Genomic DNA, 15849 nt, shown 5'->3' on the forward strand with positions numbered 1-15849 from the left:
GGTGCCCTCATTTATGTGTCTGCCCTCTTCACTGGATCCATTTCAGACAAGGAAATATTCAATAGGAGCAACATCATTGATGTTTTGAAGGGGTGTGTTCAGTGTGGCTACCTAAATGTAGGAGATGGATTGATGGTTGATAAGGGTTTCCTAATAGAGAAAGAAGTTGAGGAGATTGGCTTGAAACTAGGGATGGCACGAGTAGTAAATTCCAAACTCGAGTGATCGAAGGAATTCCTCGAGGATCAATCGAGTACTCGTTAAATCAAATCTATTTTTTAGAATGCAACGCATCTGCAGCAGGAATAGGCCTGATGATGAACGGCAATATTACCAAAAAAACATGTAATGCTTATTCTCCATCAAAACAGTCAGAGTTATCAGAGTATTCATTATTTATTTTTGCAAACGTTCAAAACACATTTTCCTTACAAAAATAAATATGCGTCTCACAATTTAAATCACGTCGAACCAAGGCCTGTAACAGTTTAAAAAAAAACGAAACAAGTAGCCTAACCATTGCAAATAAATGCTTAAAGCTGCAAATAAAACGGCAGCAAATGGACTATGGAAATACTCAGTGTTGTGATCTTCTCTACACGCCCGGGATTACAGCTGCGTCTTGCGGTGGTGAAAATAGCCGACACACTTTCACTTTCACCGTTGCTGCGGGTCTGCTTTCCCGAACTCACCGTTGTGTTTCAGGAGCATATGTTGCCGCATAGTACTTTCTGGTAGTTCGATTTCGCTTGGCATATTTTACATTTCACCTTATGTTCTTTAAAGTATTTCAATTCTTCGCTGCGGATTGCTTTAACCGCCATCTCTTAACTTTTTGAATTCTGGCGTGCCTGCACACGGCACGGAACGCGCCATGGAAATGGATGTATTTAATTTTCTTTGTGCCCACGTCATGAGTTAGTGGCGCCGACAGAAAATTGATACATTTGCTTCAGAAAACTTTGTTTGTGTGTGTACATGCAAACTCGAGTTTGCCTGTCCACCAACCGAGTTCATTTGTAACGAGGAGTACTCGAGTAATCGATTCCTCACGCCCATCCCTACTTGAAACTTAACATTCCACCTTTTGCAAGAGCAAACAGACAGATGCCACATGCAGATGTTGATCTGACAAAAAAAATAGCCAAGCACAGGGTCCATGTTGAAAGAGCTATTGCGAAGATAATTTTTTTTTAAATTGTGTCAGGCAGAATCCCCATTTCTCGGCTTGGGAACATAAATCAAATATGGTATGTTGTCAGTATGTTGTCTAACTTCCAGCCACATATCATCAAATATTAAGGTTTGTGTGGAGAACAGCTAGGGGGTCATGATGAAAAATAAAGAATATATACTGTACTATACACCGCCTCATCTCATTTATTTACCTGATGGCTTAGACCACTTCCTAGTGAGTATTTCTCTCCTCCTACAGTTATGTGAATAGGGGGCCTGTTCACCAAGTAGCTGATAGGTGTTCCTGTCTGCCTTTTGAGAAGCGCAATTTTCTCCTCTGTAACTGAGACGGTCCTGAAAAACAATTCCCTATCAATGCAACGGTAGGGCTTTCATGTGCAGAAGTCTGTTGTGCATCCTACTTGGAAACCTTAGATCCCTAATGTTCAACGTACCTGCTTCCTGAATAGCGACAATCAATTGGCCGCCACTTACGACTTTCGGTAGCTTTAGCCACAACTACAGTTGAAATTGGCACAGCCCTGATCTTGCTACCCCTTGGCTTGTGCCACTGCTGAGGTAGGCTTGTGCAAGATGACGTGCTCGGCTCATAATCTCTTGCTTTAGATATAGCCAGGTCTCTTTGCCAAAGTGATCAGACGTCTTGGTGCTATTTAACAACACGTATGTACAGTTTAAGCTGTTCGATTTATAATTATTAGAAAATCACTTACCCTGCTGTGCAAGAACATTGCTGCTCCTTGATGCCTCCAGTAGCGCTAATGAGTAGCAAATGAGGTGTCTCTGTTTTCAATTGCGACCTAGCCTATGCTTTGGCCTCAATATTTATTTCCCCATTGTCTGACTTCGCGCAGATGTCATGAATGTATCCCTCAAAAGCATACTGAAGCCCCTTTTGCCTTGTTCTTTCAGAGATCTCCCCTGAACTCCAAAAATTAGCTATTATCTCTCTCGGGACGTCAGATAACGGTACATACATCATTGAGTTCAATGAGAGAGGTACGAAAGCTTGTCAGGCGTAGCAACAGTAGTTAAGGGGGGCGGGGCTAAGCGAAGGGGGAATTATGTTACAAATGTTACAATAACTACAAAGATGTGGATGGAGACATAGAATACTTTGTCTCTTGTAAGCAGGCGCGTCGTTAGACCTGGGCATTCGGTGCTATAGCCCCGGATGTCTGCCGTAAAAAAACAAAAAACAAAAAAACAAAAACGTATGTATATATATATAATAATAGCTGCTTTCATACACGTAAGTACTGGCTGCTCTTTTGAATATATGCTGCATCGTTGCAGCAACATGGAAGACGATCGCGTTGACTTCTGCGGTCTGTTCTGCCTCCGTGCTGTCTGCGTCAAACCAAAACAAACCCGAGTGACAGCGGCCGCACTTATCCCGCCTCCTGCTAATTTCCCTCTCATTGCAATGCCGGTGTAAGTTCCATATTGGCTCGGCTACCAGATCGGCTCGGGGTCCGTCGTCTGCTGATTACGTCACACAATACGCTATCTACAGCAATAAGGTATTTTATGGCTTAAATTAAAGAGCCTGTAATGATCTTTCATTTTGAACATAGACCATTCCCAACCTATTTGTATGGATAGTTTTCTTCTAAAAACAAAACATCCCTCGGAATCATCTTGGCTGTTAAGATAAGCCGTCCGTGTTGCCAGATTGGGCACATTTTCAGCCTGATTTGGCTACTTTGAATCACGTTAGGCTGGAAAAACGGGATATATGCCCAATCTGGCAACACAAACCGAAACTAGACAGACCTACTCGCGCTCACACATGTGCTCGCTGTGGTTGCTATGACGACAGCCAGAGCTACAGCACAAAACAGCCAATCACAACTGTCCCTTAGCAGCCAATCACAATGTAGCCTACGCCCATTCAAGCGTACAGCCAATGATATTGTGTAACGTAATCAGCAGACGACGGACCCCGAGCCGATCTGGTAGCCGAGCCAATATGGTACTTACACCGGCGCTGGCACTGGCCGCGGGAGCAAGATGTTATTCAAACAAAAATGCATCAATCATTGTTTTATTCTTTCATTGCACAATTTCTTTCATTCTTATTAATAAAAAATATATATAAATACATATATAAATCTAGCCAACTTGGTGTCGCTAAACAAATTCTGGTGTTGCTATGGCAACACCCTGGCGCCCGCCACTTCTCAGAGGTCTTCTCAGGTACAGTTATAAAAATCGTTGATAAGAGAAGGATATAAGATATAAGAAAAGGGCAGAGCAAGAACAAGCGGTGGAGAGTGTGGCATCATCTCCCGCAACCCCTGATGACGAGAACACTTCGATCAGCTCAGGTTTGTGAAAAGCAGCCAGTCGATAGCTTAATTTTGATTGATTAATGCTGGTCTGGTGTTACTACCTAGTAGCTAGCATAGTAGCGGCACCTGTCTTGTCTCTCTAGTGGTCGTTCATTCTAAAACACTACAATATTTTGAGAAGCAAATGGTTGCAGCCTCTAGGCTTACTGTGGCGATGATGTGAGTACTGTATGCATGCAATACTACTACTCATAGTAAAAATCGGAGAGGGTTGGGAAACAGTGGGTTGACAATCCATTCTAGCTTGGTACCTCATTTTGAAAATCCCCAAAAAAGAAACTACACATAGGACTGTTCTTTCAATTTTTAATACATTGCTTTGGAGGTTTTCAATCTAACATCCCAATGGTTTGATTTTACCTATGCAAGGCAAGGCAAGGCAAGGCAACTTTATTTATATAGCACTTTTCATACACAAGGCAGACTCAAAGTGCTTCACATATAAACATTGTCATACAATAAAATAAAATAATAGGTAAGTAAAAGAAAAACATATGCAAAAAATAGAAAGTTAAAAAGGCATTTTAGTATTAAAATAGAAAATAAAGGCAAAGTTAAAAAAGCTTTTTAGAAAGTGCAATGTATTTAAGATTTAGCAGAAAGCTATATCAAGCATAAAAGTCTTCAGTCTTATTTTAAAGGTGCTCAGAGTTGGGGCAAGTCTTAAATCCTCTGGGAGTTTATTCCAGCTATTTGTTGCGTAGTAACTAAATCCTGCTTTCCCATGTTTTGTGTTTACTCTGGGGATAATTAACAGATTGGTCTCAGAGCTTCTTAGTGGTCTAAAAGGCTGATGTAGTGGAAGCATATCAGTTAAATATTTTGGGCCTAAACCATGTAGGGATTTATAGGTAAGCAACATGATTTTAAAATCAATTCTCTGACCTACAAGCCAATGTAACGATTTCAGAATTGGTGTAATATGATCAAATTTTTTGGTCTTTGTTAGAACTCTAGCAGCAGCATTCTGAACAAGCGGAAGCTTCCTCAGAGTTTATTTTGGGAGACCTGTAAGGAGACCATTGCAGTAATCAAGCTTACTAGTGATAAAGGCATGTACAAGTTTTTGTAAGTCTTCGGTGGACATGAGCCCTCTAAGTCTTGCTACATTTTTAAGGTGATAATAAGCCGATTTTGTAACTGATTTGATGTGACTGTCAAAATGTAAATCTGAATCCATGATAACCCCTAGATTTCTGGCTTTGATTGAGGTTTTCAGGGACAGAGAGTGAAGGTGTTGGGTTACTTTAAGCCTTTCCGTTTTAGAACCAAATACAATTATCTTTGTTTTGTCCTCATTTAGTTGAAGGAAATTTTGGCACATCCATTCCTTCACTTGCTCAATGCACTGGCACAGCAGATCTATGGGCCGACAGTCATTTGGTGATAGCGATACATAGATTTGCGTGTCATCAGCATAGCAATGATGGTCAATATTGTTATTTTGCATGATTTGCCCTAGTGGGAGCATGTAGATGTTGAATAAAGAGGGTCCTAAGATCGAACTTTGTGGGACTCCACATGTCACGTTGGTTGATTCTGATACAAAGTCGCCAATGGAAACAAAGTAGTTCCTATTTTGTAGGTAGGACCTGAACCAATTTAAGACAGTGCCTGAAAGCCCCACCCAGTTTTCAAACTTTTCCAGAAGTAATGTATGGTCTACAGCAGGGGTACTCAAGTAGAAATGATGAGGGGCCACAAAAAATGTTTTCAGTGACTCAAGGGGCCGGTCGGTATACGTGTGACTGAGGCCGATATATGCTCTGTTTTAGACGTAACGGGTAAGCACGTAAGATACATAACCCCCCCTTGCGCGGTAAAATATCCCCCCTTACGTGCTTAAGTGCATCGGCCAAAATTCCTGACTATGCGACTGAAACACTACGACCCTACGCAGCTCGCAAAGACTGTGATTGGCCAGCTAACCACATCCTTTCAGGAGTCTCACATTTCCGGTTTTACAGCATAATAACGCCATTTTTAAAAGGCTGTGACAGAAGCGAATGAAGAATTTTGAAGAAGGAGAAGAAGAAAACACAAGAACGAATTATGATAATTATAAATATAAACAAGCCAGCGATATCCACTTCCACGCCCACAGATTCGTTCGTTGCTCCCCCTGCTGTTCTGGCGGAGAATCCCCTTGCAACACGCGCAATCCTTAAGGAACCTTAAAGGAACCGTAAATCAAAACTTGTCTAAAACAAGTCCCTTGTGTAAATTACGTGCTTACGTCTCTGCGTCTAAAACGACCCTAAATCGGCCTTGACTGCTGCTGAGATGGACTGTCTGCCTTGAGTTTGGGAGAGCTGGAGCGGTCTGTGGGCTGGAGTGCTATCTGTTTATCGTTGCAACCCCCAGCCTCGTATTGAGATCGCGGCGCGCGGTTTCAAAATAAGAGCGCCCAGCACGTTTTTTTTTTTTTTTTTAATTATTAAAAAAACTTTTCAAAACAGCTCGAGGGCCATTAATGGACACCCCGCGGGCCGCTACTTGAGTATGACTGGTCTACAGTGTCGAATGCAGCACTGAGGTCAAGTAGCATTAGTATTGAGGTTTTGCCAGAGTCTGTGTTAAGACGGATGTCGTTTACAACTTTAATAAGAGCGGTCTCAGTGCTGTGCAGGGGTCGAAATCCTGATTGGAAGGTGTCATAGCAACCAGTTGATGCCAGGAAGTGATTAAGTTGCTGGAGGACAACTTTCTCAATGATTTTACTTATGAAGGGTAGATTTGATATTGGTCTGTAGTCGTTAATAATAGAGGCATCTTGGCTCCGCTTTTTTAAAAGGGGTTTAATAACTGCAGTTTTCAAAGCTTTTGGGAAATTGCCTGACTCGAGAGAGTTGTTAACTATCTGCAATATGTCTACTGCTAGGCAGTAGAAAACATTCTTAAAGAGGTTGGTAGGTATAGTATCAAGGCAACAGCTAAGAGAAAAATGTTTATTTTTTAAAGCATCCACAGCAGCCATAATAATGAGATTATGAGACAATGAGAATGAAGCGGCAACAGTGTGACTGTGCAGAGTGAGAGAGATGGCTTCAATGGATGACCAGGGATTGGTGGTGGCGTTACCCAGGAAGGGCGGCTGTAGTTAACTGCAAGCAACAGAACATGAATAGTGAAGTGGAGGAAGGAGTCGAAATGAGACTTCATTAACAGATTCATGTACAGCTCAGATTTATATGCCGATAAGCTTCTTACACAACTTGCATACAGCATAAGCAAGTAACAGAAACAGTCTGGGAAGATTATTTTTTTATTATTTCAATCTACGTCCTGGTTACAGGTCGCGCGATAGCACATATCATCTCATGCGATCTTAAAGAGAACATGACGTGAACAGTTTAGGAATGCATATTCCAGGGAAAACATTAGAACTCTGAAATGTTGACTAAATATAAAGCATGTTTTTATCTGTAACATTAAACATACACTGACTACAAGTAATAACTTAAAAATGAAACATAAAAGCAGACTACTACTTACTTGCCGTTGCCTGGCTGGGGGCCTGACATCGGGTACACAGAAAAAAAGCCAGTGTTAATTCAACTCCCATAGTGTTACATTCAACACTTTTTTAGTGTTTATATAATCCTCACTGGTTCTGAGTTAAATCAACACTTTGCAAAGTGTTAATATTTTAACTACATTGTGGTGTTAAAAATCTAACACTCTAAGTGTTACTCTTTTCACTGGGAGTGATATTTCATAACACTTGTGGTGTTGATTAGGACACTTAAGTGTTCACTATAACACTGGATAAGGTTAGCTCTTTTCACTGGGAGTGTTACTTCATAACATCCATGGTGTTATTTATAACACTTTTAAGTGTTCATTTTCACACTGAATTGTGTTAACTCTTTTTCACTTACAGTGTTACTTTATAACATTTACAGTGTTATTGTATGAGACTTTAGAGTGCTCTATGAGTTTTTAAATTCTAATCTGTATTTAGTGTCTAATACTTATAGCACATTGAAGTGCAATTGTGTTACTATCAGTGAAAAAAAAAACAGAAAGATGATGACATTACATTCACATTACAATTTTAATACATTCCATTCACATTACAATTTTAATACATTCCAAGCACCATCGAAACATTGTACTTTTACAAATAAAATAATGGCACAATGTAAAGTCCATTGTCATTGCCATAAGAACTTTGTAAGTCAAAGGGCTTGTACATTTCAATAGAATCTGCTCTAATAACATTGTTTTCATCGGTTTCAAAGACTTGATAGGCATGGCAATGCTCATTGAACTTTTCAACAAAAAGCTTGTTAACTAAAAAGAAGGTGACACTATTGACCAAAACAATTTTTTTTATACTACAAAACACAGGCATGTCATGTTTCGAACCACAGCAAATGACCAATCCTGCTCTGTATTCGGTCCCATTAATAATAACCCAGTTAGCAGAGAAAGTGTCTTCTGCAGCAGGCAAGCCTTGGGTGATCATTTCCTCATCTTCAACATTGAACAATTTTAAGGGCCCATATTCAACATTGTTAAAAGGACATGTCTCCCACTTGTATGCTATGGATGCTTGGTGTTTTTTGGCAAGTGACACAGGGTGTTTTTAAATACCCTATGTTTAGCCTCACCTCTCATACCACATACATGTATTAAGGGTCCAATTTTCCTGATACAAGTAGGGTAGTGCAACATAAAGTGGTGTTTGGGAATCAGGTTTCTCCCTGGATATAACTGTTTGAACAAGTAATGGTGTTCCATTATTAAATGCTTTAGATGCACAGTCATGCCAATTGAAACTGATGGAGAGAAAATGATGTTAATTATTTGTAGTAAAAGCAATAGCAAGGTCCAGTTCTGATTTCCTTCTGGCACAATGTCACCAAAAATTAAAGGAACGTTTCTTATTAGACAAAGAGTCTGAATGGAGTTGAGGCCTATACTATTGCCAGTACTGTCCAAGTTCACCCTTGTTGGACGATTTTTGCGCTCTGAGTAGCCATAATCAAAAGCATAGATCCGTGACAAAAGAGCAGGTTTTGGCAGAAAATTGTCGGAAAGATATTCCAAGAGCAACTTTATCTCATACTGTGCCACCCCTTCAAGAATGTCGTGCATTATGTCCAAGGAAAAATTCTGGCAAACATGAAAGAACTGTAAACTGTTCAGTGTTGAATTCTTTTTTAATCCAAACACATGCAGCTTTTGAGGATCGGATTGCAACTCTCTGCAGTGCATTTCAAAAAGCTCTTTCCCTCGTAAGACTACCTTTGATCATCCTCAGTATACACACTCTGCGCATCTTCTTTTGAAATTAAACACAAACGACAGTAGTGACGTCCACTGAAAGACTCTACAAAACCCAAAATTGTGTGCATCCCCAAGTTGTCCCCAGTTATCTGACATATAGTGCCATGGACCTTTTCAGATGAGAAGGGTAAATCAATACCATGACGCTCCAATAATTTTATGTCATCAATCATTGGCTGTAAAATAGGATCAAAGCCATGTTTTTTCACATCTTCTGCATGAAACAATGAAACCAAATGAATGTTCATCAATGCAGAATTTAACTTTGGGGGCAGATTTCTGAGGACAAAGTACATTGCACCAATTTTGTGAAACCCACGTTTGGAACCAAGTGGATTAGCTGTCTCAAAGTCATCGTAAAACAGTTGAATTTGCAAAGAGATTGGTTGTTTTGAAAACAATGGATGAGACTTAAAATAACTTCCATCACAGAAGTCATCATATCGGTCTTCTTTTGATACACCTGGTTTAGCCAGCAGCTCGCAAATATAAGTATTGCGGCAGATAAATTTGATGGTTTCCAAAATTGGAATGTACACAAAAGTGTCTTTCACTGGTACCTGGTCATAAGTTCCTGTATTTTTATTTAACCTTGTATCATAACGAATTCCTAAAGTTTTTTCCACTGGCTCGACAATTCCCCATTTTGCACTGAAATATGTCTTTCTTTTAGCTTCTGTATCAAAGCCCTCAACTGGGTTGTCAAAAGTCTCAAGACATTTTTCCAATGTAGATCTTACAGGATTATCTTTTGGCACAACGGAGAGTACTTTTTGCTTGAACTGACAGTGCAGTCCATCAGCAAATTCTTCCAAATCATTAACAAGTGATGTCCCAAAACTATTTGCCAAATCACTACCACTGAGTTTACCAACAATAGTAGTTAAAATGGATTTCGTTTTTTCTTCCATTCTTTGACCAGATCCATTGTTTTCAGAACAACCAGCCTCAAGGCTCTGTGTGACACTTGTTTCCGCAACTTCATCCTGAATGAAAAAATCATCCTGAAATGACTCTGAGGTTTCTGCATCACCACTTTGACAACAATCTTCATCATGAACACTATTTAAATGTTTTTTAAAACCAGAAAATGACGTGAACTGACGCCTACAACTTTCTTGTGAACAAGCCAACTTAAATTTGGTGCTTGGATAAAAACTGTGGCCTAGTCGCAAATGACTTATCGAAGCCTGACTGCTGATATGCAGCGATTGACAGATGAAACATTTAAACATTGTTCTCATTCAAAATTTTAGCACGCAACTCACGAACACGCGGTGACTCGTCTGTTGAGGTAGCGTCAATGTTGAAAATGGTAGTCTGCACAAAACTGTAGAAATGAACCAGGGACTCGTCGTAATTTAAGTTGAACACGTAGTGGGATTTGAAAAGTTCATCAAAAGCACCCAGTGAGCTGGTGGCTTGGCAGGGGATGAGTTGTTTGTCCACTGCGATGTAAAAGGTGTCAATCCTGCTCTGGATTCGGCCGACTGCAAGGATGTATGATTTGCCATCTCTTTCTTGCAGGTGTTCATCGATGCTGCAGCATGACTCAAAAAAAAAAAACACATACACTGTTCAGTAATGCCGAGTATAAATTACCCCTTTAGTTTTGAATCATGTTCCTTACTGGACTCCTGAACAATAGGCCTGTACTAAGTAAACATAGTCCACATGGAGAGGAAAAAATAGAAAGTTCAGAGCTAAAAAAGTGTCTTGTAGGACTTTAAAAAGTGAGGGAACATACAGTATTTACCTTGTGAAAGTGCACCATTTTGTCTGCTGCATCCCTTGGACTTATTTTGGTCCTCCTCTTCCGTCCAGCTGAAGGTGGCAAAAGATGAAGCAGTAGCAGCACAGAAGCCATGTCACTGTCCCAGTCTGTTTGGGGTGGAATTTATCAGACAATTTATCAAATGAGAACGTAAAAAAAAATTAGTATTGTCAAACAAACATGCAGTCAAGCGTACCATTGTCATCATTCTCTGCAAGCTTCTCTGCAGCTTTTAGCAAATGACACAGGTCAGTTGACGGAGTCAGCTGTTTGGCCTCTTTGATGACTTTTGGCTTGAATGAGGTGTCCCACTTTTCAAGGAACTTGGTGGCTGTTTCAGCACCAAACAGCAGCAGGAAGTCTTGATTGACCTGTTGATCATACAAAAGTGTTACATTTAGTCTACGTTGCACCAAATGCTGTCCTTCTTATAGCTCCCAACAGCACCCTGAAGTTTCAAAGAACAGGGATATGGGCTGATTGGCTCTAAATATTTCCTTTTATGATACAAAGAGGTAATTTTGAGCAATATGGGAAATACCAGGAGACCGGGATGACCAATGATCACATATTTAACTGCTACCATCAAAGTGAGCAAAACAATGATAAAAGACTAGAAAACTAGTTGAAAATGTAAAATGTATGACTTACTAGTCCTTTAACATCCAAAAAACGTGGAAATGTTTTTAAGACATCTGCAGTTCTTTGTGGGTCATGGACAAGGTCCTGGCGATGTTGGAACGTCATTTTCATCCTCTGAAATACACTTGCTTCATCAGGAGAGTGAACAAGAAATGAAATGGCCTCCTTGCAGGCATCTCCATCAAGTTGCTGAGGCAGTGTGGTTGCTGATCTTCGGCGCTTTGGCCCTTGTTCTTGAGGCACTGAGACTTCCTTCACTGGCCGTTTAGTTGTAGACCTAGTCATGGTCTTGAGGCGCCATGCTAAATATCCAGTCCCTTTCACGCCATCGTAGAAATGCTCCTATTACATTTAAACAAAGAAAATGAACATCAAATGTGATCTTACAGCATGTGCAGATGCAGCAAAATGAAACAATAGAACTATTATTATATAACAGCTTTTCTATTTTCAAGTTTATGTGCAAAATGTCCTGAGTCACTTCCGAGCAGGGCTCTATCATTGTTTTTGATTTCACATCTTAAAAATACTCCACAATTTCAAATGCAGTCATATGACAACAGTCACTATCAAAGAGACAATAAGACCAACCACACAATTGTTTTAATACTTTCACTTTATCTACTGTAGTTATTCCATGATAAAACTTCTGTGCCACTTTACCATCATTGCATAACTTACATAGCCCTTTGGAGAAAAGGGATCCTTCAGTGAAGGAAAGACAGTAATAATTCCTAGGGCATACTTCTCCTTTTGCTGACGGGAGGGAAACCTGCTAGAGAGAAAAGACAACCAATGATGTTGAGTCAGTTTTACGGATCGGAGTTACAGTATACAATACAAGAATACAGTGTATGGCCCTTCATTACATTTCTATTAAGCTTACCCATGTTTCTCGGTCATATCACTTGCCAATATGTTTACAAGCTGTCTCCGGGTGCGGTGGCTTAGTGAATTTTCTCCCCTGTATTTTTCAAGGATATCCTCTCCACCAGGCTTCCTATTCAAGGCATCTTCAACCATCTGCTCATACAAATAAGAAAATAATAATAAAAATGGTGTTCAATTCTCTCTTTTATGTCAAATGAGAGAAAACACACTCATGTTTGCAGTTAAAGGTGAAAGTTTAGAGGAATGTCAAAAAACTTGTAAAAGGACAAACATTTGGCAAGATGCAAATCAATAGCTTACTTTCATTACAGGCAAGTTGGGAATCACATGCTCTGATTGGTTATAATTTCAATTCAGTATAACTCAAAAATATTTTTTACTCTCAATTACCTCTTTCGCTGCAGAACTGCCCATGTCTTCTTTACTTGATCTACTGCGGCCTGCAGGAATACCATGTTCCCTTAGGTCACTGTCGCTTGATGAAAGTGATATGGTATCCGTGAGGGAAGATGCTGTATCCGAGTAAGATGGTGTTGAATGAGCTAAAGGAGAAAAATCTTTACAAAAAGTAAATTGGTTAATTTTCATTAATCTCTTACAAGTCCATTAATAATTATACAACTATTGCCATGTTCATATTCAGACAACAATGTACACAAATATGTCAACCCTGTCCACTGCCATGCACATTGCATAAAGAAAGGTCAGTATTATCTGCATAAAGGAGCAAAAACTTGGCTCTACACTGACTGGGCTATACACTGACAACATAAGGTATTATGATAACATCTACCTTCATCTGAAATCCTTTGACGTACTGTCAGGCATAGGTCTGGATGGGCCTCCAATAACTCAAGAAAAGTTTCTTCGTCAACTGCTGTGTCAGTTTCATCGAAAATTTCAAGATGAGCAGCATCCTGAAGTCCAAACTTGGTTTTGACTGTAGAAATGCAGAATGTAACCATAAAGTCACCTGAAACAGACTAAATAACTTTGCTTTTATCTTTTTTTATTATTATTTTAGGCTTACATTTATTTGGGGCAATATTATGGTACTGCATCTTGGATTAGTAACTCTGCACTTCTTTGTGATAATGGTAGACTAAATTAAACAAATCTGCCGCAACAGTGATACAGATTGATCATTAATTGAATTTTTTTTTTTTTTTTAATGAGACACAATAGTCTACAATAAACTGTGTTACAGGTATAGCCTAGTTTTTAAAAAGATGAGCTACATCCAGTCTAGTGATATGAGGAGCTGATACATGGACAACATATCTTGTTAAGCCTCTTAGGATATCTTACCTTCACTTATAAATTCCAAATAAGTAAAGCTGGCGTGCAATTTGATGTACTTCTTTACACTGAGGTATTTCACTTTCAGCAACATGTCCTAAAACTGCACCTGGTGGCGAAAGTAGGGGAAGGGGGTGAAATTAAACTATATTACCATATATTTAACCCATGGTTTAAGTGGCAATAAAGTTTGTTGCATACAATAATGCCCGCTTAACATGCTTCCTACTTTATATAACAAAACATCCTTAGTACATTGATAAATGCATTTATTAAATTTGAAACCGGCTTTTCTAACACATGCACAGCTCTGTCTGACATATTGCTATCCATAGCTTGTTGGTAGTCGTTTTTTCATATGGCATGCTAGGCTAGAAGTTGCATCATATAAAATATCGGCGGCATCGACGACCCTCCCTCCACTGACATATTTCGTTTAGTGTAAAACACTGAATAGTAGCCTATTTCGCTGAAGCCAAAGCAAAGTGGAAAGTGTTCCCTTTGTTCATGCTAATTACTGCTTCCCTTACCATTAGCAAGCAATCAATACCTATACTGCGTTATCCTTATGCGTTTGGTCAAGCAGAGTTAGGCGTAACTACGACGACAAAACTTGACTTAAACTGTCTTTATATAAGATTCTTACCTTTTTAACAGAATATTCCTGACAAGAACGTTCTCTCTCCCCTTTACAGCTATGTAAATGAGCAAAGTGCAATTATCTGTCGAGCTCACCTTACCACAAGCTGCCAGCTACTAACGTTATGGCAAATTCAAATTCTAACGTCTGCATTTCCCCCTCCCCCCTTCATTCAAAAGGAATAAAATGGCTCGCATTTCTTTTAAAACACTGTTAAGCACTTATTATATGTACATTTATTTTCTCTGTATAAACCTGTGGAAGATGGTCAGCTTTACTTAGGCTAAGGAATCCTGGCGTTTAGGCTACCAGACAGTTTATTAGTAGCGTAACCTAAGCTTCCACATTGGCAAAATGTTGCGTGCTTTAGATAAATACCGTTATTAAAAATGATTTCAAATATTTAGGCCTAATTATGATTTTAATTAAAACAAACTTAAATTCTAATGTATGGTTCTTACCTTAACAAACTCCACGATCGATCTCGACACCAAACTTCTAGCAGCCTCTTCATGCCCAAGAGCGCGTAAAAACCGGATGTAGAAATCAACTCCAAATAAGTGATGGGTATTGACTCCTTGAAATAACCCCAGCTACAGAGCGTTTTCAGCACTGTAAGTGTTACAATAACTCTAAAATCAACACTTGTTAACTCTGAATAGTTAACACCGAAAATTTTAACTCAAATTAACGCTACCGATTTTGCTGTGTAGGTGCATGCAGGCTATATAGGCTATTCTAATGTCTCATTTTTGCTGATGGCGCTCAGCATATAGGCGACCTATGTGTTGGGGGCGCCCTTGATTAATTAATCAATTAATTAATTAATTAAGATACAGTAGCACACAGGAGTCAGGACGGTGCTCCCCCCCGGGCTAAAGCCCCGGATGTTTTCAATTGCATGCTTGTAAATGAATTCATCTCCAAGTCAAACATGCATCCCAATCAAGCAACGTATCGTCATACAACGTTTGGTATTTTTCGTAAGATTCCTACGAGCAATCAGTAGGAATCAATGATTATTTTGGGTTTTGAGGGGAGGAACACGTTTAGGCATTTTCTATTTAAGAAATAACCAAAATTATATATTTTATTACATGTATTTCAAACATATGGAACCATGAGGTACATTTTTGTTAAGAGTCCCCCCGCCTCCTAGTTCTCGTATCCTTTTGCGCGTGTCAGTGGCCATTACAGCATTTTCTGTAACATGCATTGTTGTGGATAAAACCGACAATCTAATGCACAAATACGAGAGGTAGGCGAAGGACTAGGGTTGAATGATCAAGGCTTTATTGTAACTGCATAGAGTAACAACAGAACCTGAGTTGGTTTGCAAAGAACTTGCGAGCGACTCCAAACCCCCGTGTTATATTCCTACTTGTGTGACCTCCTCTAGGATGTCCTTGGCCAATCACAATGCCTCTAAACTACGGGCCCTCCTCATTCTCCATTAACATTTATCTTCCCACCCACGGTGCCCACAGTACAATCTATACAGTAATTCCGCAAGAATTACGTACAAAAGGGTTACATATTAAACATCATGTTAGTTATTTCTGAAACAGAATATAGCCTACCATAAGATATTAAAATGTTGTATGACACCAGTGTTGCTAGATATGGAGGTTTCTAGCCCAAATGGGCAAATTTTTATCATGTTAGGCTGGCATATTTTGCATTAGGCGGGAATATACAAATTGGGCTGGTTAGAAAATACTGGCGAGATTATTTTACACATTTTTTACATGCCTTTT

The 15849-nt window shown here is 39.5% G+C and overlaps 1 protein-coding gene across 1 annotated transcript; it reads right to left on the reverse strand.

The window, feature by feature from the left end:
* Positions 1-6490: 6490 nt before the first annotated feature.
* Positions 6491-15591, reverse strand: LOC130382480 (uncharacterized). The gene is made up of 10 exons (XM_056590259.1): positions 14554-15591; positions 13462-13561; positions 12947-13093; positions 12544-12710; positions 12149-12285; positions 11944-12037; positions 11272-11604; positions 10817-10991; positions 10603-10727; positions 6491-10397 (listed from the first exon to the last, which is right to left on the reverse strand). Exons 2-10 carry the CDS (start codon positions 13544-13546, stop codon positions 10074-10076), a joined length of 1587 nt encoding a protein of 528 aa, XP_056446234.1. The 5' UTR covers positions 13547-13561; positions 14554-15591; the 3' UTR covers positions 6491-10073.
* Positions 15592-15849: the final 258 nt, after the last annotated feature.

Source organism: Gadus chalcogrammus, chromosome 5 (assembly GCF_026213295.1).
Source record: "Gadus chalcogrammus isolate NIFS_2021 chromosome 5, NIFS_Gcha_1.0, whole genome shotgun sequence".
Taxonomy (NCBI): domain Eukaryota; kingdom Metazoa; phylum Chordata; class Actinopteri; order Gadiformes; family Gadidae; genus Gadus; species Gadus chalcogrammus.

Bases quoted from the DNA above. Each gene is read 5' to 3' on its own strand.
- LOC130382480 (XM_056590259.1), bottom strand. From the start codon at position 13,546: ATGTTGCTGAAAGTGAAATACCTCAGTGTAAAGAAGTACATCAAATTG. The intron at 12,711-12,946 runs GTAGATGTTATC...CTTTTTGTAAAG, and splicing joins TCAAAGGATTTCAGATGAAG to ATTTTTCTCCTTTAGCTCAT. The intron at 10,992-11,271 runs GTAAGTCATACA...TATGATCAACAG, and splicing joins TTTTGGATGTTAAAGGACTA to GTCAATCAAGACTTCCTGCT.